The 24,062-nt window shown below is 46.2% G+C and overlaps 1 protein-coding gene across 2 annotated transcripts in view; it reads right to left on the reverse strand.

Annotated features, from left to right (window-relative positions):
• Positions 1–7,247: 7,247 nt before the first annotated feature.
• LOC142466491 (peroxidasin homolog) overlaps positions 7,248–24,062 on the reverse strand; it is a 34,854-nt gene continuing 18,039 nt past the window's right edge. For both annotated transcript variants that reach the window (XM_075571514.1, XM_075571513.1), the window contains 15 exons: positions 23,758–23,829; positions 23,434–23,603; positions 22,570–22,687; positions 21,407–21,576; positions 19,535–19,807; positions 19,247–19,363; positions 18,082–18,240; positions 17,667–17,769; positions 16,913–17,070; positions 13,822–15,325; positions 13,156–13,290; positions 11,837–12,045; positions 11,303–11,417; positions 8,511–8,592; positions 7,248–7,500 (listed from right to left, as the gene is read on the reverse strand). In XM_075571514.1, coding sequence (XP_075427629.1) covers positions 7,405–7,500; positions 8,511–8,592; positions 11,303–11,417; positions 11,837–12,045; positions 13,156–13,290; positions 13,822–15,325; positions 16,913–17,070; positions 17,667–17,769; positions 18,082–18,240; positions 19,247–19,363; positions 19,535–19,807; positions 21,407–21,576; positions 22,570–22,687; positions 23,434–23,603; positions 23,758–23,829 — 3,481 coding nt within the window. In that variant the 3' untranslated portion in view covers positions 7,248–7,404. The remainder of the gene's footprint in view (positions 7,501–8,510; positions 8,593–11,302; positions 11,418–11,836; positions 12,046–13,155; positions 13,291–13,821; positions 15,326–16,912; positions 17,071–17,666; positions 17,770–18,081; positions 18,241–19,246; positions 19,364–19,534; positions 19,808–21,406; positions 21,577–22,569; positions 22,688–23,433; positions 23,604–23,757; positions 23,830–24,062) is intronic.

A 24,062-nucleotide genomic window follows, 5' to 3' on the forward strand; every position in this document is an offset into this window, starting at 1 on the left:
AGGTAAAACTCTTAGCCGTAGCTCGTGCTGGAAGGAGGAGGGACAGAAATGCACCTGAACCTGTTGTTCATACAAAGGAGACTCTGGCATAGGTAAGAGTTTCCTCTAGTTCTATTTAAAGAAAAAGAAGTGGTTCCTCATTCCTGCCAGTCATCAATCTACTTAATCTGAATTAAATAAAGACTTTCATTTCATTTGCTCCACACCTAAGCAAAGAGAGTGGAGATTTTGTGCTGTTTACAACGGTTTGGGATGTAATTAATGGTCTGAATGTAGAACATTACAGGATTTCACTTCTGTAAAGATTGAATTGTACACATGTACATCTTCACCTTTGAGGAGTAATCAGAGTATGCTACTGTGTAAATGTATACAACCTCCAAATCCTTGTTTCAAGCAAATTTGACATCAAGTTGTCCTGTGAAGGAGTCAGGGCAGCTGACCGAAACTTGGGGTGTAGGGGTGTTAATGATTTGAATTACAACTCTACCAGCTCTAGGGTGCAAACCAGTGCTGCAATTTCTTCCAAGTGCCGGTGTCCTCTAAGACAGAGATACAAAGAAGAGCTATACTCACACGTTCATGATGAAGTTCTTCATTTAATGTGACAGCCAAGAACCGTGGAAAGACAACGTTGCAGGTCCCATTTGAACCTTTTGTCAGGTATAGTAACAGGAGCGCTACTATGTACCTGATGGAAGGTCCATATTTGACCTGAAACATTGTCTTTCCACAGTTCTTGGCTGTCACATTAAATTGAGAACGTCATTATGAACGTGTGAGTGGACCTCTACATTGTACCTCTCCCTTAGAGGGGACCGGCACTTTAAAGAAATTGTTTGTCTGTGTTGTGTTGGCTGCACAAGCTGGATTCTCCTCGCCGGAGGCTGTTTCCCTGTACTTTGGAATTGCAAACCAGATTGTAAAGATTAGCCCATGAGGAAGACTTTACAGTGGAAACACGTGTTGGGTGATATCAGTGACCACTAAAGGAGCCCTTGTTGATGACATCTAGAGTGGAGGAAAACTTTAATCAGCCCAGTACCTGCTGTGATGGACGTGGAGCAGATGCTGTTGCTGTGAATATTTTGTCTGACCCTATGACCCAGGGTGGTGTGAATGCTCTCAAACAAAGGCACTTATGTAAATGGAATACTTTGTGTTTTTAACATTAAAAACAGTACTATACTATTTTGCTTTTCCCCTCTTTTGTATATGGAATTTCCCCCTCTTTATGTGGATCTGGAGTACCTGTCTGGAGACATAAGTTGGTAACTTTTAATAACCACAACGCTTTCATTTCACGTTAAACACGTGAGTGCAAATTTTATAGAACTTTCCGCATTGAAGCTAATTTGCTGAAGTAGACAATATTGCACTATTTTGTGTTTTTACTTTCTTTTACATGTCCTGATGTGATTTGCGCACCTGTTTCTCTTCCGTTTGCTGATTGAATTTGGTTTGAATTCTATGTCAGGAGCTGCACTCATTAAGGATAGTATATCATCTGTGTTACCTTTGATCTGTTGTGATATTATTTGCGCTTGATTTTCCTTTTCACATCGAATTGCAAACCAGACCTGGCAATTTGCTGCTGTCGCTTCTCTTTTATTTATGGCTTTACTCCCTTCAATGTCACCTCTTCAATATGAACATCTTCCATCTTGTCTCCTCATCTCTGTGCTAATCCCATCTCCCTTTACCATTGTATGATGCATCATTAATATACATTGTTACACAGACGTGTTTTTGTTTGGGGTTGTCTGGACATCACAATACATACATACGAGCACGTGCAGATAAGTAACTGGCACTGAGCTTTTATCACATTAAGATACAGTATTTACATTATACAAGAATGAGAAGGAATAAGGAACAATCCTGTAGTAAGGATCCTCTGTCTTTTGTATCCCACTAATACTAAGTGGACATCTGGGACAGCACGACTCAATAATTAAAGACACGGATGCCAGATATTCCTGATTTAATATATTTTTAATCCACATTACACATTACTTTGGTAATATATGTTTTAAGGTACTTATTAAAAGTTAATTTTTACATTAGTTTGGTGTGCATATAAGTGAATTCTTTTAGGGTGCACATCCATTTTGTGTTTCCCTTCCCCTTTTCTGATATTTGAAAAGCAATCTGATGAAGACTTTACGATGAAACGCGCGTGGGACGTCCTGGTGAAACGAGCGTGGGGCGTTCCGATGAAACGCGCGTGGGACGTTCCGATGGAACGCGCGTGGGACGTTCCGATGGAACGCGAATAAAACATTCCGATGAAACGCACGTGGGGCTACTTACCGTTTTTGTGTCTTTCCGAACCTAGCACTATTTTCTGCATTTTTTCTTTTAGATTTTTTTTTTTTCTTTTTTGGACTCGGCACAAAATGTAAATCCATTTTTTGTACATATGTTTGACAGATATGCTGGTCTGAGAATTGAGTATTGATTATATAGGTGTGTTAGGATACCGGGGATAGCTACATTAGCGGTGAGTGAATGCTTGTTCCCCATAGGTTTAAGCATAGAACTTTAGCATTGCACCGAGGATACAGTAATAAGAGTATCAAAACCGCATACAAGAGAGCTAAACACTCTCCACGCTCAAACTTACTAACTGACAAGAATCTAACCATAGAACCCAAAGTGGTACGTTTTGTAGGCACGTATAACAAACAGTGGGATTTAGCCAGGGGAATCTTCCAAAAACATTGGCATATTTTGGAGGCAGATGAGGACATTAAGGAAGTCATCCCTGCTCACCCATCAATGGTGAGCCGAAGAGCAAAAAACCTTAAAGACATCCTAGTCCACAGCCATTACACGGAAGTCCCCATGCAATCATGGCTACCATCTAAACCGAATGGCAGTTATTCATGCCACCACTGCAAAGCATGTCCCAACATTCACACTACCAAAACATTCCAAAACTGGGACAACTCAAAAACGTTCCAGATTAGGAAATTCATCACTTGTCAAAGTATCGGCGTGATATACCAAGGCCTCTGCAAATGTGGGAAGATCTACATAGGCAAAACAAAACGCAAATTCCAACAACGGATATTGGAACACTTAGGCACAATACGGAATAATGTAGACACCCCACTGGCGAGGCATGTCAACTCTTGTCAACAAGGCAATCTTAAATCTATACAATTTACAGGTATAGATCAATTTACCCTAGGGCAGAGAAAAGGGGACATAGACACTGTGCTCCTACAGAAGGAAGCTCGATGGATCTATAATCTCAAAGCATTAACACCCAAGGGCCTCAATGAAGGTTTCGTTTATAGTCCCTTTATATAGAACTGCAAGAAAATATTCGCATTCCATTACAATCAACTAATAACATCTAAGTTCTGTTCAATTTGAATAAGATCTAGTTACCTATGACTCAATTTGTACCACTCAAACAATTTATTAATCTAAGCCCATGAACTGATGATTCACAAACCAGACAAACATAAATAATATTGAATTCATTTATTGACATTAAATAAACATGGTGTCACAACAGTGCAAGCAATTATAAACATACTAACTGACATACTGTTAAACATTGCAAGCAGGAAGCAAAAAACCAGCATGCCTCAACATTCTCAAAGTCCCACATATTCAGTGAGACACGGAGCTGTATTCAACTACACATATCAGCCTCTATGAGAGCATGCGCGATTGGCCAATGGGGTTACTCTAGGTTAATCCAAGAGCTATAAATACCTTACTCAGACATAGGAATCCCACTGACTATCCAGCCTTGAAAAAGCACTCGCGAAACGCGCGCGTCGGCAAGCACGTGACCACGTGCACGCGGAGGTGCTCGCGTTCACATACACTGACTCAGTGATATTGAGAGAGTCAGCGTGGCGCCTCCAGTGCACACTAATAGACTATTAGGGTCCCAATGGACTCAGTAGTCACCTACCAGTAAAGGCAACATATATATCTGGCACAACACTGCATTACCTAACTAGGCAAGGAAGCCACAATGCTATTTCCCTGATACAGCAAGCAGCTCATAGGGTACTATACGTATTAGCAATAGGCAAACCTAACCAGAAATTAACCCCTGGAGTGCCAGAACACAACCACACATGCAATAGCACTGTGCCAAATGGGGACAGGTCTCTCAACTGACCGATATTACACCCCAAAAGGTACAGTACATAGCTATTAACTTGGTATCTATTCAGAACATAGTTATAGCAGTGTCACAATATATACCAGTATAAGTTTCATCAATACTAGTATACAGCATACCTCAGACATCAACCACTGTAGATGTTTATGTACCAGGCACCATACACCCTATTCAACACACCACCTATGTATAGGGAGGTGACGGAAACATACAATAGGTGCACTTAGACCAAGATTTGTTCTATACAACAACTTTAATATGCTTAAGCTGCCATCACGCAATAGCACAGCATAGGTCCCATACTTAAGAGCACCAACTAGTATATCCTACTGGGGCACTGCATGAGTGGCTCTAACTGCTGACAATCCACTAGAACTCTAGTCAATTCACTATATATGTGGAACACTAGGGCCAGTGAACTACCCTAACACTGGACATTAAACCAATTATGTACACTCTTCTGGATACACTAATCCAATAGAGACACACACACTTGGAATATTTAATCCTTGTTTTAGACCCCAATATTTTAACGTTATGTCAATAATAAAGTTATTTTAAATAATCACCATATCATTTAGGAATAGAGTGCTACCACTAGGGGCTCTGTCTGTCTCTTTTGTGTACCGTAATATTACCATACCTTTTTATTATAAACCCCATTTCAAATGGTATTTTCTCTTTTTTTATTATAAATTACAGCTAATATATATACTTTCTTATTTTATAGACGTGATATGGAATAAATAAGTATTTTCTCTTTTTTTATTATAAATTACAGCTAATATATATACTTTCTTATTTTATAGACGTGATATGGAATAAATATTAGTAATTTTAGAGACCGCCATAGCAAAGGATTTATTTTTTCCCCTCTCATTCTTGGAGAAGTTCGTGGATTTGTTGATTTCGCTGTAATATCCCTGGTTGCGCCTTATCTTAACTACTGTGATCTGCATATACTGTAGTATTCAGGTATTTCTGGTGCGGAAGAGTAGGGTAGTTACAACCTTTACATTGCTACAGATTCCACAATCTCGTTCCAATCTCCAAACGTCACAGTGTTTAATTGATGGATGCATAGGATTATGGGTATTGATATGTAAATGAGCTGTGTTCCCTTTTTATCTTCCCCCTTTTAGAACAGGAATATCCCTACATGTTATGCCTCCTCGTTTCAGCAGGTTGTGCAGCAAAGTTATGATGAATATATTACAGAGGCAGCAACCTATCCAATGATAACTGAAGCTGCCTCAAATTAAATAGCACCATCTCCCCAGATATATTTATTAAGAGCTGTGCAGAAAGTGGGGTGTCAAACTGGAATAACAGATGAATAACATTATTAAGAGGCTTAATAATGTACAATCCGTTCAAATAGTTTTTATTTAGAAAATCACAGAAAAGCAAAGGACTTTTATGGTTTAATATCCCCTTAGAAATAATACATGTATTTAATTAGTGGGCATCAAAAACAATATTTCATATGAAATCTAAAAGTTATAAGTAGATATCTCCAGAGCATTGCTGTCAAAAAAAGGTGATCGTGCCTGCAGAGGACGGGGATCTTTTGCTGACAACATTTCATTGCTCCTGTAAGTGACTTTTGTACATTTATTCTGTGAAATCAGTGAAAGTTTGTGGCTTTTCCTGAATTATTTAGCACACAGTTATTTTATATATTTTTAAATTGATAACTTTAACCAACAAAAAAAACGTGCTAAATCCTCAATCTCTTTGCGGTCCGAAAATGTCCCCAGCTACAAAAGGCACCGCTGACCGTCTGTCAGCTCCTCCAGTGCTGGGGACATCATGAATGGCCGATTTGTATTATTCATCAGGCTACCTCTGAGGTTACTCTTTCCCTACTCATCAGGCTACACCTGAGGTTACTCATTCCCCTTCCCACCAGGCTACCCCTGAGGTTACTCATTCCCCTTCCCACCAGGCTACCCCTGAGGTTACTCATTCCCCTTTCCATCAGACTACCCCTGAGGTTCTCATTCCCTTACCCACCAGGCTACCCCTGAGGTTACTCATTCCCTTTCCCATCAGGCTACCCCTGAGTTTACTCATTCCCCTTCCCACCAGGCTACCCCTGAGGTTCTCATTCCCCTTCCCACCAGGCTACCCCTGAGGTTACTCATTCCCCTTCCCACCAGGCTACCCCTGAGGTTACTCATTCCCCTTCCCACCAGGCTACCCCTGAGGTTACTCATTCCCCTTCCCACCAGGCTACCCCTGAGTTTACTCATTCCCCTTCCCACCAGGCTACCCCTGAGGTTCTCATTCCCCTTCCCACCAGGCTACCCCTGAGTTTACTCATTCCCCTTCCCACCAGGCTGCCCCTGAGGTTCTCATTCCTCTTCCCATCAGGCTACCCCTGAGGTTACTCATTCCCCTTCCCATCAGGCTACCCCTGAGTTTACTCATTCCCCTTCCCACCAGGCTGCCCCTGAGGTTCTCATTCCTCTTCCCATCAGGCTACCCCTGAGGTTACTCATTCCCCTTCCCATCAGGCTACCCCTGAGTTTACTCATTCCCCTTCCCACCAGGCTACCCCTGAGGTTACTCATTCCCCTTCCCACCAGGCTACCCCTGAGTTTACTCATTCCCCTTCCCACCATGCTGCCCCTGAGGTTCTCATTCCTCTTCCCATCAGGCTACCCCTGAGGTTACTCATTCCCCTTCCCATCAGGCTACCCCTGAGTTTACTCATTCCCCTTCCCACCAGGCTACCCCTGAGTTTACTCATTCCCCTTCCCACCAGGCTACCCCTGAGGTTACTCATTCCCCTTCCCACCAGGATACTGAATACACCCTCTTAAGAGCTGTGCTGTTAAGATTAGAGAAGTGGCTCTGCTCTTTCTGCAACTAATTTTCACTTGAGTTTCATTGCCTGGAGAATAAACAACCCGAGTACTGCATATACAACCTCCAAATACCCTTAACACCTTCAGTGTCAGAGAAGCCAACAAGACAATGCGTCGCTGAGTTCTTAAATATCAAATAGATGGCAGTTCCAAATGTATGTGTTGGTTGTTCTTCCAGGTTTGATGCCTTTTACTGGATCAATACAAAGTTCTTCAACAGCTTTTGGAATCTCACCAGTTTATCTCCAGATAATGTATTTTATTTGTTTTTAATGGTTTTTTCTCTACTTTACACGGCCCAAGGTAATGGTAACATTATAACAAGCCAAGAATCCTCAGGACTGTACAGAGATGGAACAGATGTGGTTGAACTCACTGCTACAATGACTCATCCTGCTGACGACTCTCATTTCTCTGTCCTCTTTCTGGGGATCCCCCATACCTCCACCTCATCTGAGCTTCAATATCTGTCACCTGCAGGTATACAAGGAGTTATGTGCAGTCCACCCCCAAGGATATGACCAAATGGGACAATCCCTCCTAAGACCAAAGTGAACTAATTCCAGTGACATATTCAAGATGTTTAATCTGGGTGTGTGATACATTTTCTTATCCAAATCAGATACCTCTAAGTATTTTTACATATTTTTTTAAAAGTTAGAAATACAAGGTATTTAATATCCCCTGGCTTGTCCCTTTTGTGTGATATCACTGTGTGACGTCACTATGTGATGTCACTGTGTGATCAGCATGTGCTTGTACAGCCAGAGTGCCCCCTCTTCCCTCCCACACCTAATTTTATCGGTTCTCTGAGAAGGACAGGGTGGGATAAGGGGACAGAACACACTTGATTGACAAATACTTCCCCATTCAGAAGCTCTTAAGAAATTCAACTTGTAACTAATTTACAAAACAACAATTGGTTTAGGGAAGCCAATTTGACTGTTAAAAGTATGTTGTCTAGATGACTACAGGGCAACCAACAGGGAAGGGAGAGCGACAAGTGTCTCAGGCCTAGCGGAGAAGGGATGCTCCGCCCGTCCTACCAGAAGTTCTTACTCTGCCGTGCCCACAGTAAATGGTGAGCTAGACAGATGGATCATCCTCCCCATGGCGCCCACCCTACGCTCCAGAATCCCCCCTCCCAGCTGAATAAATTGCCCCCACGCCCAACAACATGGGGCCAAGGTCTTTAGAGTTGTTGGCAGCCCTTGGCATTGAGATTGCACCTTTAAATACTGTACTGTACACGAGGGGCGGCTCTGAGAGCACGAGACAGGCGGGAGGGGTGGGGTGGGGTGTTTAGTGGCAGTTCCAATGAAACCAATGAATATTCAGCTCCGTTTTACAACTGAGAGTGAAGCATCCCTACATATAGTTTTTGGGTCTCACTATAAAGAGAGCTGAACACTCATTCTGAGAAGTAGACGACCCCTCTCCCAACATGATTTACCATTTTCAAAGGGATCTGAGAACAGCAGTACCTTCCTCTGCAGAACAGCAATGGTCCTTTCAAGCTGGGTAAGAATAGACTCCAGGGCATTATCCTCAGGTGAGTCTTTGTGTCTGCAATCAGAATTCATAACGAGTTTCAGTGTGTACCTGGGAATGTATGCGCATAAAACAGGGTCTGCAGAAATGGTGATGTAACCATCCTAAAACTTGTTCTGCACCCCCAAAATTCTTACCCTTGACCTCAGCCTCAGATATACAGTAGTTAGGTACAAAAATGCAACGTGACACCTCCATTCCAAGATCAATAACAAATACTAAAAGTAGCTGCTAGATTTTCACTCACTTGTAGATACAGTGGATAAGGCATACCCTCCAACTCTACTTACTTGTTATGTCCCGTGGGACGGTAGCGGCAATGTGGCTCGCATATTAAGGGTTAAGCCCAGCCATTGCCCATATCTGTCTAGCTGAATACATATGATTCCCCTGTATATCCACCTTATTCTGGCTAAAAGGGCCAACATGTATTATCCTATATGTGTGTGTACACCTTATTCAGTGTCAAATGTGCAGCTTGTATTTGTGTGTCTCCGTTGTGTGCCAGGCTGGAATTCACTTATCCATCCTGCACACAAAGGAATTCGGGTTGTGTTAAAAAAAAAAGTGGGGGGAGGGGAGGAGCAGAGCTTGAGAGTGGGGATGGGCGGCTCTCAGGTCTGGGAGACGTTGCTTCAAAGAGCGGAGACTTGGTTCACCGAGGCGCCTATCTCTGTGGGAGATATCATTGGCCGGTTTGAAATCCCCACTCTCCTTAAACCCACCTCTGTGGACTGTCCTAGATGCACCCAGATTGGTTCCCTCACAGGCAGGCCCTCGCTCTGTGATTGGCCAGGTGCGTAGTATCCATACTGCGATTGGTCCATGTGCTCTCTTCCATGCTTTTCTATGGAGACGGGGTAGCGGATCTGAGCTCCACAGTCAGTCCTGGAGTTAGTGTTCTGTCTCCAGGTTTATATTTCTCCTGGTTTCCTGCCTATGCTGTTGCTTGGTAACCTGTTGCCTCAGCAACCACCCTTTCCCCACCGCTGGGGTCTTGGATCTTTCCTCTCCCCCTGTTACTTGGTTCAGCCCATGCTTGTTTCCTGCTGCCTGCAGGTACTTCCTTTTAGAGCTGTTGCCTTGTTTCTCCCCGCTGCTCTCCCTGTGATTGCATTGTTTCTTACCTATTCCTTATTTTTATGCATTCCCAAAACATGTTCCCATTTTTTGTGTTCCCATAATAAAAACATCAGAAATTGAAGAAGACATCCATATTGTATGGCGGAAGGAATTGAGTTATCTGCCTGTCTCAGCTTATTAAGCCGCAGTAAGAATGGGACATAACAGTTAGCGTGTAAGCTAACTAAGCGGCGTGCTCCGTGGCTTTGCCGGAGACACCCCAGAATGAGACTAGGTTCCGATCCGAGCGGGAAATTCAACACTGCCGAAATAGCATCCCCATGGTCCTGAGGGACCAGACCCCTGTGGAATATTGGAGCTTCTTTGGGTAAGCCTTGAGAAGTGGCACCAGTACCCAGCTAGCTAGGATTCCCCCTGTAACCCTGTTTGACCTCTTTCTGTACTTGTGCTGTGCGTGTTGGCTACATCTGCAATAAAACTGCTTTATTGACCTCCTGTCTGGTGCTATGATCCCGGTGAATAGTCCTGGTCTCCCGTGAGATCCTGTACCTATTGAAACCAGATGTACCTATTTCTGCCCATGTGTGTGCGTGGGCAAGGAGCACAGCCTGTCTCCCACTGGTTGAAGTTCAGAACCTTCAGCTAATTACAGCAGCTTGAAGATCAATAACCGCGTTGATAAAGCTTGGCCCCCTGCAGACGCACTTACCAGACCACCCTTCTACTGTCTCTGTATGTTCTTCCTACCTACCAATTAGATTGTAAGCTCTTCGGAGCAGGGACTCCTTTTCCTAAATGTTACTTTTATGTCTGAAGCACTTATTCCCATAATCTGTTATTTGTATTATTTGTTATTTATATGATTGTCACGTGTATTACTGCTGTGAAGCGCTATGTACATTAATGGCGCTATATAAATAAAGATATACATACATGTAACCCGCTGATTGTATGTAATTTACCATTGCATATAATAAATTGCATGTGTTACTGTATTCTCATAGGAGGTCCTGACATGTAAGCTCCAGTATCCCACGTTGACAGAGGAACGAAAGTGTACGGTACCCATTTTCACGTGCCCTATGTTGGAGGGTCTGGATAAGAATGTATTGTTCATCATAACCACAAAGAAATACAGTATGTATGAGACTTCAGTGTGGTCAGCGCTCACACTGAAGTTACAGCGGTCATCTTGCTTTCTGGCAAACACTATTTTCCACTTCCGCCCATGCTGAGGATGCAGTGGCCATCTTGTTTGCTGGCGTCCTGCCTATAAATAGGCTGGACTTGCTGCAGGAAGTTGCAAGAACATGGTGTCATGTTTGTTCCTGCGAGTCTCCAACTTGTTGCTGTTTCTTTGCACTCAGCATTGACCTCAGCCGGTCACTCCGACTACGGTCCTTTGCCGTCTGCCATGACCTCAGCCAGTGATCCCGACTACGATACTTTGCCGCCTGGCATGACCTCAGCCAGTGACCCCGACTTCGGTCCTTTGCCGCCTGCCATGACCTCAGCCAGTGAACCTGACATCGCTACATTCATTCAGGACTCTGTCTCTCGGTTCAGGTCGGTGATTTAATATCCTAACCTCACGGTTCAGCTTCCTGTTATGAGACGAGCATCGTTACAATATGTCCCTCACCTGGAGTTCACAGCAGTGCGGCTGGATTGATTTTCCTCAGCGTAGCTGAATTTGACAGATCTTCTGCCACGGAATTGCTGGGATAACACATCACTCTGTCCCTGCGTCCCACACTCTGAGGAGGAGATAGATTTGTGAGGAGCACACAGCTATATAGCAGCGCATCTGCAAACATAAAGAATTACTGCTCCTCTATCCTCTCTAGGGGTGCGCAAAGTTTTGGAGCTGTGCCCCCCCTGTGTTACAGCCCCAGCGCTCGCGCCCCCCCCCCCCTCTGTGACCTGATGTCAAATGATGCTGCGGGTCATGTGACGCGCGTTACCGTGTCGTTACCATGGCGACGCATCCAGAAGACTACAGAACCCCGGTAAGTTGAGGTTGCAGAGGCCTTGTGCGGACCTCCGGCATTTAACGTAAATGCCTCGGGGAAGAGCGAGGGGCCGCTGCAACCGCCGCGCCCCCAACAAAATCCTGCGCCCCCCCAGTTTGCGCTCCCTGCAGTAGGGGAATGTATCACTGATTACACCTCCTCACCGTCACAACACTCCTGCCAGAGACGAAGGTCTATGCCGGGGACATCCTCGCAGCTCTGCATGCCGTGGGGGAAGGTTGCAACTTGGAAGACATCCTCCTGAAGATGCCGAATGTGGTCTCCATTATCACAGAGGACACGTGCCAGCGAGGACTGTCTGACCTGAGTGAGCTGAGGCGGGGTGAAGACGTCAGGGTTGGCATACCAGAACCTGCCGAAAGGATGAAGCAGCACAAACCAGGTAGGATAGAGTTAAGTTATATTGGGATTTGGGATGAACAAGCAAAAGTCTGCGGTGCTGGGAAGAGGGTCTACTTCAGTGGAGATGCAGGGGTCCATGCTTCTGCATGTGACCCCACGAGCGTTAATCCTTCGGTGCGGCAACCGCCGCGGTTGCGTGACCGCGGCACCAAAGACACGAAGTCTTACTACATCTGTACATGTATTACAAAAACAAAAGCTTAGGTGTGGATGACGAGTCATGAAAGAGGCGGTGGTGGTGGTGGCAATGAGTTGGAGACCCTATGGATAAGACTATCATTATATCCACGTTGTACTTGAACGTTTTGCATTGTGGAAGATGCAGAAGTCTTGGGGCTCAGTTTATTTCTAAATTGTCTTTATTAAATCCAGGCCTTTAGTTGCTACCAGACATCACAGAGGCCATTCAAGGGTTAAGTGCTAGAGGACCTTGCAGCAGACTGGGCATTTATAAATGGCTCCTATATAACAACAAATCATGTGTGTGTTGTAGAGTGCTGGACCTTTCCTTCCCATCTTAGATGTTACGGGCATTGTAGGGACAGGCCTAACCCAAGCAATGCATTGCAATCCCTCTGCCAGTGACCGGGTCTATTTAGTAAAGTACCCTACATGTGCTTGGTGCTCTACATTAGAAGCATACAGATAAAGAAAATATGGAAACTGTGTAGCACGAGGATACTTGAAAATACATACTCGAAAAACTTACAATCAAAGTGGCATGGTGGGAAACGGGGACAATGGGAGTAAGGAAATGTGTTGGGTGTAGCAGAGAGTAGACGTGTGTTGGGTGTAGTAGAGTGGAGACGTGTGTTGGGTGTAGCAGAGAGTAGACGTGTGTTGGGTGTAGTAGAGAGGAGACGTGTGTTGGGTGTAGCAGAGAGGAGGTGTGTTGGGTGTAGTAGAGAGGAGAAGTGTGTTGGGTGTAGCAGAGGAGAAGTTTGTTGGGTGCAGTAGGGAGAAGTGTGTTGGGTGTAGAAGAGTAGAGACGTGTGTTGGGTGTAGCAGAGAGGAGAAGTGCATTTGGTGCACACATTGGTTCATTGTTTCTATTCTTTACCTGTCTCCATCTCTGATTCTTTTAAACTGAGCAACCAAAAGACACATTAGAGTGGCTCCGACCCGAGTCCCAGGTACCAGGTCTTCCACCATCAGCGCTGGGAACAGATCCACGTTTTTGGGTGTCCCATACAAACTGTATGCCAATTTGAATATTGTAGAGAAGGGCAGCAGAGGAGGACAAAGGAAACACAGTGAATCGAACAAAATAATTCATTACATTACATTAGTATCATACAGTTCATGAAGAGTCCAACTTAGACTTTGGAAGTGAAGCCCTCATGATGACCCTAAAAGGCAAATGAAATAAAATACATAACATTATCATAACTTTTATTCCTCTAATTACTATAAAAAGAGCCAGAATGGTGCCAGGTTATAAGCATCTGGTGTAAATGTTTCTATACAGTATGTCTTCGGGTCATAGCTCCACTCCCGCGTCTGTTTTGATTCTCTCTAGATCCAATGTTAAGGGTTTCTGAAAGAAACTCTGATCACTGCTAAGGGCATGGATTTTGAGTGCTATGGCTGATATATTTTTCTTTAAACAAAGAGGAAGGGGAAAGAGATTCCACAATAACATTTTGTTCACGACTTCCTGTTATCTTGTGTAAGATATACGCATTACATTGTAACTACAACTATCATGTCCCTACCACAAACTGACCTGCGGAGCTTCTCCCTTATCTCCTGGTTCTTGATTTCGGTCTTTAGGTCCTCGAAGTCCTGAGCTGAGGTTAGGTTGCAGAAGACCCGGTAGTCGTTGTAAGGGGGGAGTCCGTGGTCTCGGCCCCTCTGGATATTAATGGCGGCTAAGTCCAGGGACACTGAGTGTGCAGCGGAGAAAAGCTTCTCAGTCAGCTCTGTGTTGAGTAATTCTGTGGGGACCCTCATCTTACCAGGAACCCCAAAAAGGCCACGCAAGATGGGATCTATCCCTCCTTCCTGGAGAAGCCTGAATGGACTGAAGAAGGTCTTGTGCAGTGGAAGATGTCCTTGTGGGATGGGTTGGAATGTTTCGTCCATTCGGTACAGTATGGGGTTAATCAGCGTATGCCCAAATCGGAAGGCAGCAGTGGCAAAGGCATTGAAGATGCCACCATTGAGGTTGGGCTCATAGCCCTTGTATTCCCCCAACATGCTCATTCCGGCTTCTCCGAGGACTTTGGGCAGCCAGTGGGCATAGGTGATGTGCTGCATTTGAGCGCTCACCAGCTTCCTGGCCTCATGATAGACCCTGTCTCCTTCCCAGTGGCGGTTAAGCTGCCGCAGCTGCTCTGCAATACGGTTGTGCTCCCGAAACCACAGGGTGTGCATAGAGGTGAGTCCTAACTGTTCGTTGGCACGGTGGTCTCCTGCTAGGAAGCATGGCACAGAGCTTTCATTCTCATCCCTCATGCATTCTGTGGGGGGGCCCCTGGCAAATGGCATCAGGGGCTTTCCTGAACTAGACACCACTCGGCCAGCCAACAGCATCCCCCTCTGGTTGCTGAGGTCCCTTAGCTCCTGTGACTTCTGCTCGGTGCTTCCATAAACGTTGGAGGCGTCCAGGTAGGAGGTGAGCAGATTCACCTGCTCCCGGGCATAGATGGAGTCCAGGAGGAGCGAGGTCACCCCACTGCCACAGACTGGACTGGAACGGGCAAAGAACATGCAGCGCCCACTGCTCGCACGAGGATCATTCTCGGGGATAGTAATGGGAAAGCAAGGGGGGTCATTAGAGCAGACCTGGCCACAGGGAGCCCTGTCAGAGAACCGGGACATGCTAAGGGCAGGTACCGTCTGGTCCAAATCATGATCCAGGAACTGCCCCCACTGCATGAGCATGTGCGTGTACTGAGCGTCCGGAGTGACCGTCTCCGTGCCTATCATGGTGGTGGAGACCAGACGGGGAAGAGGTAACGGCAGCTCCCCTAAATCCTCTGTCGCTCCATGTCCCCGGGGGAAGTTGAAGCCGTTTTGGTATGCAGGTCTGAGCAGGCGCGGGAAGGCAGTAAGGGACGCTCCCCACGTCGGGTGTTGCAGGTTGTTGCAGGAGCCATCGTGCGTCCGGTACCGCCGATGGAAGCAGATGTCAGAGCAGTTGGGGGCGTGGCGGTGTGCCGAGCAGCCGGAGACGTTCGCGATCATGCTGATGTAATGAGGGGACAGCAGGTTACTGTAACGGTAACCTGCAAGGAAAAGAGGTAAAGTGCGGATTATGCAGGGTCTTTAAAAATGCATGTTCTGACCCATGCACACTGTGGCAAGTGGGAGAGGCAGGCAGTTAACTCACTCCCTGTAGGGGCACACTGAGCCCTTCTTTTCTTTGTGCTTTTATTGTAAAAAGGAACAATAACAAAAAGGAGGGGAACTGGGGTTGGTGGCAAAAGTGAGGGAGAGGTAAATTGTGATTATTTTACCAGGAGATGGGACAGGCTGCTGGTTCCAAAAGAAAGCCATGCTTTCCTGTCCAAGCAGGAACAAGATATGGATTATGCCAACTAGCAGGGGAGGATAAGGCCAAACCAGCTGAGGTTTGAACAGAGGGGGGTTGCCAAGGCAACAGACTGGGAAGCCACAAGGGAAGGCAACAATGCTGCAATTTACACCGAGGAGTGCTGGCAGCCTCAGAACAGGGAACACATGCAATCCGGTTACAGGACAATGCACAATAAACTAATAATGTAATAGCAGCAATGGGGACAGTGTACACAGTACTTCGCATAGAAGAAATGACAGGCACAATTAATAATGTAGCATAAGTTCCCGAGTTTTTGCTGAACCAAGAAAAATGTGTGTCTCTGCATTATACAAATGTTATGCACATTATTTAAACCAGAAATACGGTTGATGCAGAAAGCGGAAGATATCTTACTTGAAACGTTTTGATTTGGGGGACATTTGGCTGTTTTGCGCTTATTTTAAGCCAACGCTGAAGAGAAGGAAGTTATGAAAGACGGAAAACAAAGAGTTTTACAGAAAATGGTGCAAAAAACGGCAGCAGCAGAATTATCAGAGGGAGCAAATACTTCCGTTAAAGGATAATCCTGGTGCTGTTCTTTGCAGCATTATTACACTGGCTGTGCAGGAGTAAGCGAATTAATCAGCACTAAAATGTAATATCGGGTGTATGAGGAGGGCTGTCATATGGACATGCGGAAAAGCAAAATAACAAGCGTTTACACATGAAGCTGAAGGAGTATCTCCATTGTAATGCCACTGCCTTTTAAGCGGGTCACCAAAATTAGATTGTCAGCTCGATGCGGCAGGGACTCACTGTGCCTGCAACGTTTTATGTACAGTTCTGCATACACTATCAGCACTATACAAAGTCAATTATGGTGAGTAACAAAGTGACACAAATCGTCAATGTAACAGCGCGCAGCAAATAAAAATCTCACGGTGTGCGCGCATTCACGTGCCTCAGGCAGGGCTGCAGCCCTGCCCTTCCCCATTATCTCTCTCTCTTCCACTGCAGCCAGGGATTCTGGGAAATAACATGCAAATGAGCGCACAGTGTCACCTTTTGCTTCTTGTCCATTTTAACATGGGGCCCTATAAGCTTCTGCCTGCCGCTTTTTCAGCACCGCCTGGGTTAGTGAAGTGTAGAGCCAGTAACCCTGCTCGCGTGTTTTACGTCTCAGTGTGTGGCTGGGTATACTGGCTTTTCCAATGTGAAGCCGGTAGTGTATATAAAATCAAGAACTCCTCTCTGCCCCATCTGCACTTCACACATCCTATATCCCTTACAGAGGGCTGCTCCTGGGGTCACCTACTCGAGCTGTTACGGTCATGTGCCTGTCCTTGCTGCACGTGCTCTGCAATCAGCTCCATGGTCCTTTCCAGAATCTCTGCTGCTCTGACGGTCTCGATGGCCTGGGGCTCCCTGGGGTAGCGGGAGAGAGCCAGGAGATCCTTCGGTGTTTTGGGGAGCCTGGGCAGAGAAGGGGGTTGATAATGGAAGGGTTAATTTGACTTAGTAGAGACCTTAACAGGATGGGCTAATTACACCTGAGAAGTTACATCCCTCTTATTTCTAGGGCTATTAAACCTTTACACACTACATACTTGGTAAGGTTTTCTGTGGTCACGATATACTACAGAACAATAACAGGACTAATGCACTTGAGGAGTTGGGACACCCTCCAATAACCCAATCCACGCAGTACAATGTGCGGTAGTGTATGACAGTTACACAAACTAGATGATAACAAATGGTGACCCAGATTGTTTCTTACTGTAACAAATAGCAACTCTGTAATTGTTCTGTTTGTCATTGTGTGCGTCATGCGATCCTTGTACGGCACCACTGAATGTGATGGCGCTATTATATAAACAATAATAATACTGAGAAGCAGGACTGGCCTAGTGAACCAGACACTGAGCACCGATGTGAGATCCCATTTCAAGGCCCAATATCAGCTGCTTGGGTAAATGAACAAGTGGAAGGAGTTGCAGGCGGCAGTGCGAACAGGCGGTGACATTACAGTGCAGGAGTTCCCTTGATCTGCTAGCTCGTGGGGTCCTTACATGCTGAATAGATGCCGGTGTGTGGAGTTGAAGGCGCTGTCCACGCTGCGGATGGCTTCTTGTAAAGACATTTCCACAAAGACGTCTCCAGCTCGCACATCGTCTGAGGGTGCGAAGGGAAACAGGGGATTGGTGGTTGCAGGGAATGGGTAACACTAAAGGGGAGAAACGTCTCTGCAGCACAACGTATCGTAGTAGTTTTCATTGACTGGTTATGTGATAGTTATAGACACTGGATGACTAACGACACTGACATAATACAATGGGAGGAAGAGGCTTTGTGGGTTGTAGGTCTCTCTGGTCTAAGTCATCTGAATAAGAGAGCCAGTCTTAATGAGTCAAATGTTCCCTCTGTCAGTGTCACCTAAATGGGAGGAACAGACCCATGGGTTACAATGTATCACTGGTGCCTTACCTTGCGGTTTTACATAGAGCTGCACTGGCATTGAGCTGACACCAAGAGCACTGGCAGTGTGGCACTCATACTGACCCTCATCGAGCCGCCCAACTCTCAGCACCTGAAGTGTTCCTGAGGCCAGAACTTTGTGTCTTCCATCATTAGGCAACTCTCCACCTAGTGGTAGAAGAGAAATCAGCAACAAGCCCAACACGACAGACATCCTCTAGTCAAACTGTGTATTAGTAGCATAGTAACATATGTTCAGGATTCCACAAATAGGTTTATTCCCATTAAATATACCTTTCTGTTTACTGCTATCCTGCATGGTTTACAGATATAAGAAGCATAGCAGCAGAAGTCTGACTCTTCATTCATCAGCTATCTTCTGTGTGCCGAATGACAGATATAAACTATTTGAAACATGCAAACATTAAACTGGTTCCCTGATGAGAATGTCAATTTAGATCTGTAGCAGGGGTCCTGCAATATTCACTGGAGTCTCCTCCAGGCATTCTCCAGGGCTGTAACCTATCCCTTATACTCTGCTGAGGGCTGGCAGTCTCTCAGCCCCAGGCACTGGCTCCTAGCCCAGCCACAACCACTGTACAGCCCATTACCGGAGTGTGACTGTTGCCAGAAGTAACTGTACTTGTTAGAAACAATATAACACGATTTGTAAAACAAGTATTGCCGCTTAATGTAAAGCAGACACACTGGGAAATACTTACTAAGCAGTTTTCTGCCATAAAGCACATTCTGGTCCTAGAAGACACAATACATCATATTCAAGTCAACAGGCGGTAGGGATCTTCCACCACCAGAAGGGGTCTTCCACCACCAGAAGAGGTCTTCCGCCACCAGAAGGGATCTTCCACCACCAGAAGAGGTCTTCCGCCACCAGAAGAGGTCTTCCGCCACCAGAAGAGGTCTTCCGCCACCAGAAGGGGTCTTCCGCCACCAGAAGGGGTCTTCACCACCAGTAGGGGTCTTCTACCACCAGAAGGTGTCTTATAGCAACAGACTGCTAAGTAAATATGTCTCTTTGTGTTTTACAGTATGAGATATAAAGAGTAAAAGGGGTGCACAGTATGAATGCAGGCTAAGTATTTGGGGGAAACAAACTGTGTCGTTGCCTTTCAATCTAAACATTATTGAACGGAGGAATAATTGTTGAGGGTACCTGCTTTAGTCCAGGTTATCAAAGGAGATGGGTGTCCATGGCCAGAGCATGGCAACTCTGCACTTTGACCCTCAACCACTGTTTGGTCACTGGGAATCACAAGAAACTTCTGTGTGTCTTAAAAAAAATACAAGAAGGAATAGCTGTGGATTTTACAGGGCACTGTACACTGTGGGAGTTGGCGTGTCACAGGATAATTAATTCCTTAAAGAGGTCTCTGTAGGATAGTGGCGGAATGGTAACCAAACCCATGAAGTGACTTATTGCCTTTATTTATGCCTTAGGTACCTTGTATGATAATCAGGGCGGTTGCCAGCAGGGACCCTTCACTATTGCTGGCGTTGCAGTGATACGATCCCTGCTCAGAGATGGTGACATTCTGAATGTAAAGCCCCCCAGAGCTTGTGATAATAAAGCGCTCGTCCTTGGGGACAGGCTCCCCCGTGTCTGTGGTCCAGGTGATACTGGGGGGAGGAAACCCAGACACCCCACACTCCAAAGTGACGCTGCCGCCCAGAAGCACCTCTGTGTTTTGAGGCTGGATGATGAAGACCGGCTTAGCTGGAAAGAGAAGGGTCGGACAAGTCAACATTGCATATGAACCCAATAATCCCTTCCATCGTAGGCATGCCAGTAGGGCTGCCAGGTGCCTTCTCCAAAAATACTGTATACAATGGTGACACGCTCAAGACACAAACACACCTCTCACCGCTTCATGCTGTTTCCTCCTCTCCTTGGCCCCACCCCCAGGCTCCTGACACTAATTCCTGATTGGCTGCATTACCAAGCAGCAGCCAATCAGAATGGAGTAAGCTGCCCAGACCCCTAGCAACAGACCTGCCCTGGGAAATCCCGCTGCCCCCAAGCCGGTCAGGTCACTATGTCCAGAGAGGTAATACCGGACATGTCCAGTATTACCTCTAATTTTTTTTACTGGATAGCATGTCTAAATACAGGACGGTTCGGTTCCATACTGGACACCCGGCAACTGATGCCAGTTGAATTCAGGTCACCCAAACACACAGTGTGTTAAGTATGCACAGGGGGAACATGTTTTAGAGAAAAGGGGGCTTAATTGTAGCGAGATCTCGCTAGTTGTATTTGTAGAGCGCTAACATCGCAGAAATCTAAGATACGTCACTTGCAGCTTTGCCCCTTTTTGAGGCAGTTACAGTACAATTATTGTTTTTAAAGCCTCCTCATCTAGTGCCCAAAAGAACCAGACTCTTATATTTAGTATAAATATTTAAACACCTGAACTAGCTGACACATTGCGTTTAATGCAATAGCCTCACCTATAACGCACTCCTTTGCAATGCGTTTCAGTCCCCTCCGGGAGTAAGTTCGCTGAGGGTATTACCAGGTAAACAAAGTAAGTTATGGTGAGTACCAAACTAACACAAACCCTCCACCGTACAGTGGGCCACACATACAAATCCCACGTTGTGAGCACAGCCCCATATCTCAGACAGCTCTGCAACCCTGCCCTTCCCCATTATCTCTTAGCATGCGATGCTGCCACTGCAGCCAGGGATTATGGGTAATGGCATGTGAATGATCATTCAGTGTATCCTTTTTTGCTTCTTGTCCATTTTAACATGGATCCCTCTAAGCTTATTCCTGCCGCATTACACAGCTTTTTCAGCACTTGCCTGGGTTAAAGAAGTGTAGAGCCAGTAACCTACTCACAGACAGACTCTCCTGGCCCTTCAACTTTTAAATACCCAGACTGACTGGTCAAATGATGCCGCAGCTGTGCAGGGAGGGGGGGGGGGGCGCAAGCCGGAGGGAGTGGAGACAGGGGGGCGCATGTTGGGTAAGTTTGCGCAACGCTCGTGTAGAGGATATTATTGTGTGCCATATAGTGTGGATACCTGATGGACACCGCTAGGCACTTACACCTCTTTACTACCATTATACATGGAATGTTTTCATTGTGGACAATCAGCCCAGCACCCGGGGTTTCTATGGACATATTACAGAAGTTTTGTACAAGGTTCACATGTGATTTTGAGCACCATCTCACACCACACTCTACTGCATTACATATCATACCTACGTGGTCCACTCGCCAGAGGACATCCTTCCTTTTGCACTTTCCATTGCTCACATGGCGGCCGTCACTGCGCCCCTGAGCGTGTCCTGCATGGTGTTACTCACATGGACTGCCAGAGTAGAGCAGGATGGCTTCCTGCGTCCTGACCTCCCCGGCTATATTCTTGGCCGCACACTGGTAGACTCCCTTGTCCGACTCTCGTGTATCCTGGATCATCAGCGTCCCATTTTGCAGCAGGTTCAAACGGCCATCGGAACTCATATCTATCTCGTTGCTTGGAGGAAGGATGAAGAGGAACCGCTATCAGAAATACAATAAATAGATACAAACTGTCTCCCTCGCACCATTTTAATCACTTTATTTTCTCCTCCGCCCTCTGCTGGGCGACTGTACCATGCATCCACTACCTTTGCAGTGAAGAAGGACTTTCTCACATCTTTACTGAGCCTGACAGCCTTAATTCGGTCCTGAAGCCTTCTGCTGGAGAATATCTGTACATTTAAATCTTAATATTAATAATAATAAGCGCTATATGAAACAAAGTTTTTCTCCCAATGGACACCCAGTGCGTCACAATTACAGCACAGCGCGCGGTACGCAGCACATGGGAATTTTACAGGCACAGTCCCTGCCCACATGAGCTTACAATCTATGTTTATGGTGCCTGAGGCACAGGGAGATAAAGTGACTTGCCCAAGGTCACAAGGAGCTGACACCAGGTTCCCCTGCTTCACAAGATTGGTGTCTTTACTCGCTGAGCCACTCCTCCCTAGAAGCCAACATATAAGGCTGTGGCCACGGTGCCGCTGAGCGCGCTCACGCTTGAAAGCGGTGACGTCACCAACTCTCCAAGCATTCGAGTGCAGGCTGCCCTGCATAATTTTGCAAGCGAGACTTGGAAGGGGTTTTATTTCCCTGGGATACTCAATTTTGTGTTATATCAAGAGTTTGCCCCTGCAAGTCTTCCCTCACCTCCTTGTATCTCCCAAGGACAGGATGGGGCACGGGGGAAGGAAAAACGTGCTGCACAAACACTCCCCCATTCCGAAGCCCCTAAGAAAAAGCTTAGTTTCCAAAGGAACTAACGCAGCCAAATCTTTATGTTAAACATGGTTACATTTGCATAGGGAAGACCACTGATTTGTTACATGTTGCACAATGCTGATTCTTGGTGTTGCACCTCTAAAGTAGTTTGCAATACGTAAACAAAGTGACACTTATGGCCTCTCCTGACACTTGTCACAGGTCACTGAAGGTGGTAACTCACTTGTTATGCAGCCATATGATGGAAGGTTTTGGGGTTCCCTCTGCCCGACAGGTGAAATAAGCAGTGGTCCCCAGGGCGACGTGCGCATCTGTTGGTGCGGACACGATTCGAGGACTCTCTGCAGAAGGAACGTGGAAACTAAGCTTCTCTCATTCATACAACAGGACAAAGTGACAATATCACCACGCTCGGGCTGAGCTATACTATCCTTCTGGCGACATGTAACACTTAGATAATCGATGGAAGTCAAGTGACTGAAACCAAGACACGCCCAGAGTTATCTGCATAAACCTGCCCAAAATGTGCTGTTATAGAGAGAAAAAGAAAGAGAGAGTGAGTGGGAGGGAGGGAGGGAGTGAGAGAGAGAAAGAGAGTGAGAGAAAGAGAGTGAGTGAGAGAAAGACAGTGAGAGAGAGAAAGAGAGTGAGAGAGAGAAAGAAAGAGAGAGAAAGATGAATACGTACATTAGGCCTCGGATATGGCGGGCACGCGGCGGGGCGCATGGCGTCGTGCGCGCCTGGCGTCCGAGCGATCTGTGAACTGAGATCGCTCGCGACGGGGAGGCGTGGCCGTGACATCACGAGGCTGGTTTGCCCTCATTGGCTGAACCCCTCACATGACCCAGGCCGTAACACGACCAAATCAAATGTTTCTGTCGGCACTAAATTCTGCCGCGCGGTCACTCTTCATCGCGCGCTCACTGTGGCCGGCCCTATAGAGCTGCCGCACTTTGTTCGCGCCGCATGCACACGATCGACGCAGCCTTACATTGCATCACTGTAACTTGCTGTGCCGTACATGATTGCACCTAGCTGGTTACAGAGTATCTGACATGCAGTGTGTAGCGGTGAAAGAGAAGCTCACCGCAGTTGAATGCCTCCGGTGGCAGGAAGCGGACAGGAGTTCCCCGCAGATGCGCTGGGTGCTCACAGGTTGCAGCAGCGTGCGTGCTGCCCCTCTCTGCGTACCTTCTCAGGAGCTCCGACAGCCCCAGCATCTCACAGTCACAGAACAGGGGGTTGGAATCCAAACGTCTGCACAGACAGAGACGGTGACTGGAGGTGTGTCAGCTGTCAGCGCTGCCAAAGTACAGCGTGGCTGGTCCCTCCGGCACCGCATCACAATACTCTGCCAATACCTCCGCAAAACACATGCACTTTCTCAGAGTAACCGGCAACCGTCACTTACAGGCGTGTCAGGGACCTCAGCGGAGAGAAGGTCCCCGGCTGAATCCTGGATATTCTGTTGTTGTGCAGGAACCTGCAAGGAGTGGACAGACATTTGGGTCCATAAATAGTGATCACTGCTACTCCCTGAGACATCTTATGGCCTGTTCATGTGAATAGGCCGGTGTTTTCTAACCTTGTTTAAAGAACCCTATGATTATTTTGTGAAATTCTGAGGAATGAGGGTCCTGATCCTGAGAGCTTACACTCTAGAGCAGTGTTTGTTTACTTTTTTTGTTTTTGTTTAAGGAACCCTATAATTATATT

This window comes from Ascaphus truei, chromosome 15 (genome assembly GCF_040206685.1).
Source record: "Ascaphus truei isolate aAscTru1 chromosome 15, aAscTru1.hap1, whole genome shotgun sequence".
NCBI classification, from domain to species: domain Eukaryota; kingdom Metazoa; phylum Chordata; class Amphibia; order Anura; family Ascaphidae; genus Ascaphus; species Ascaphus truei.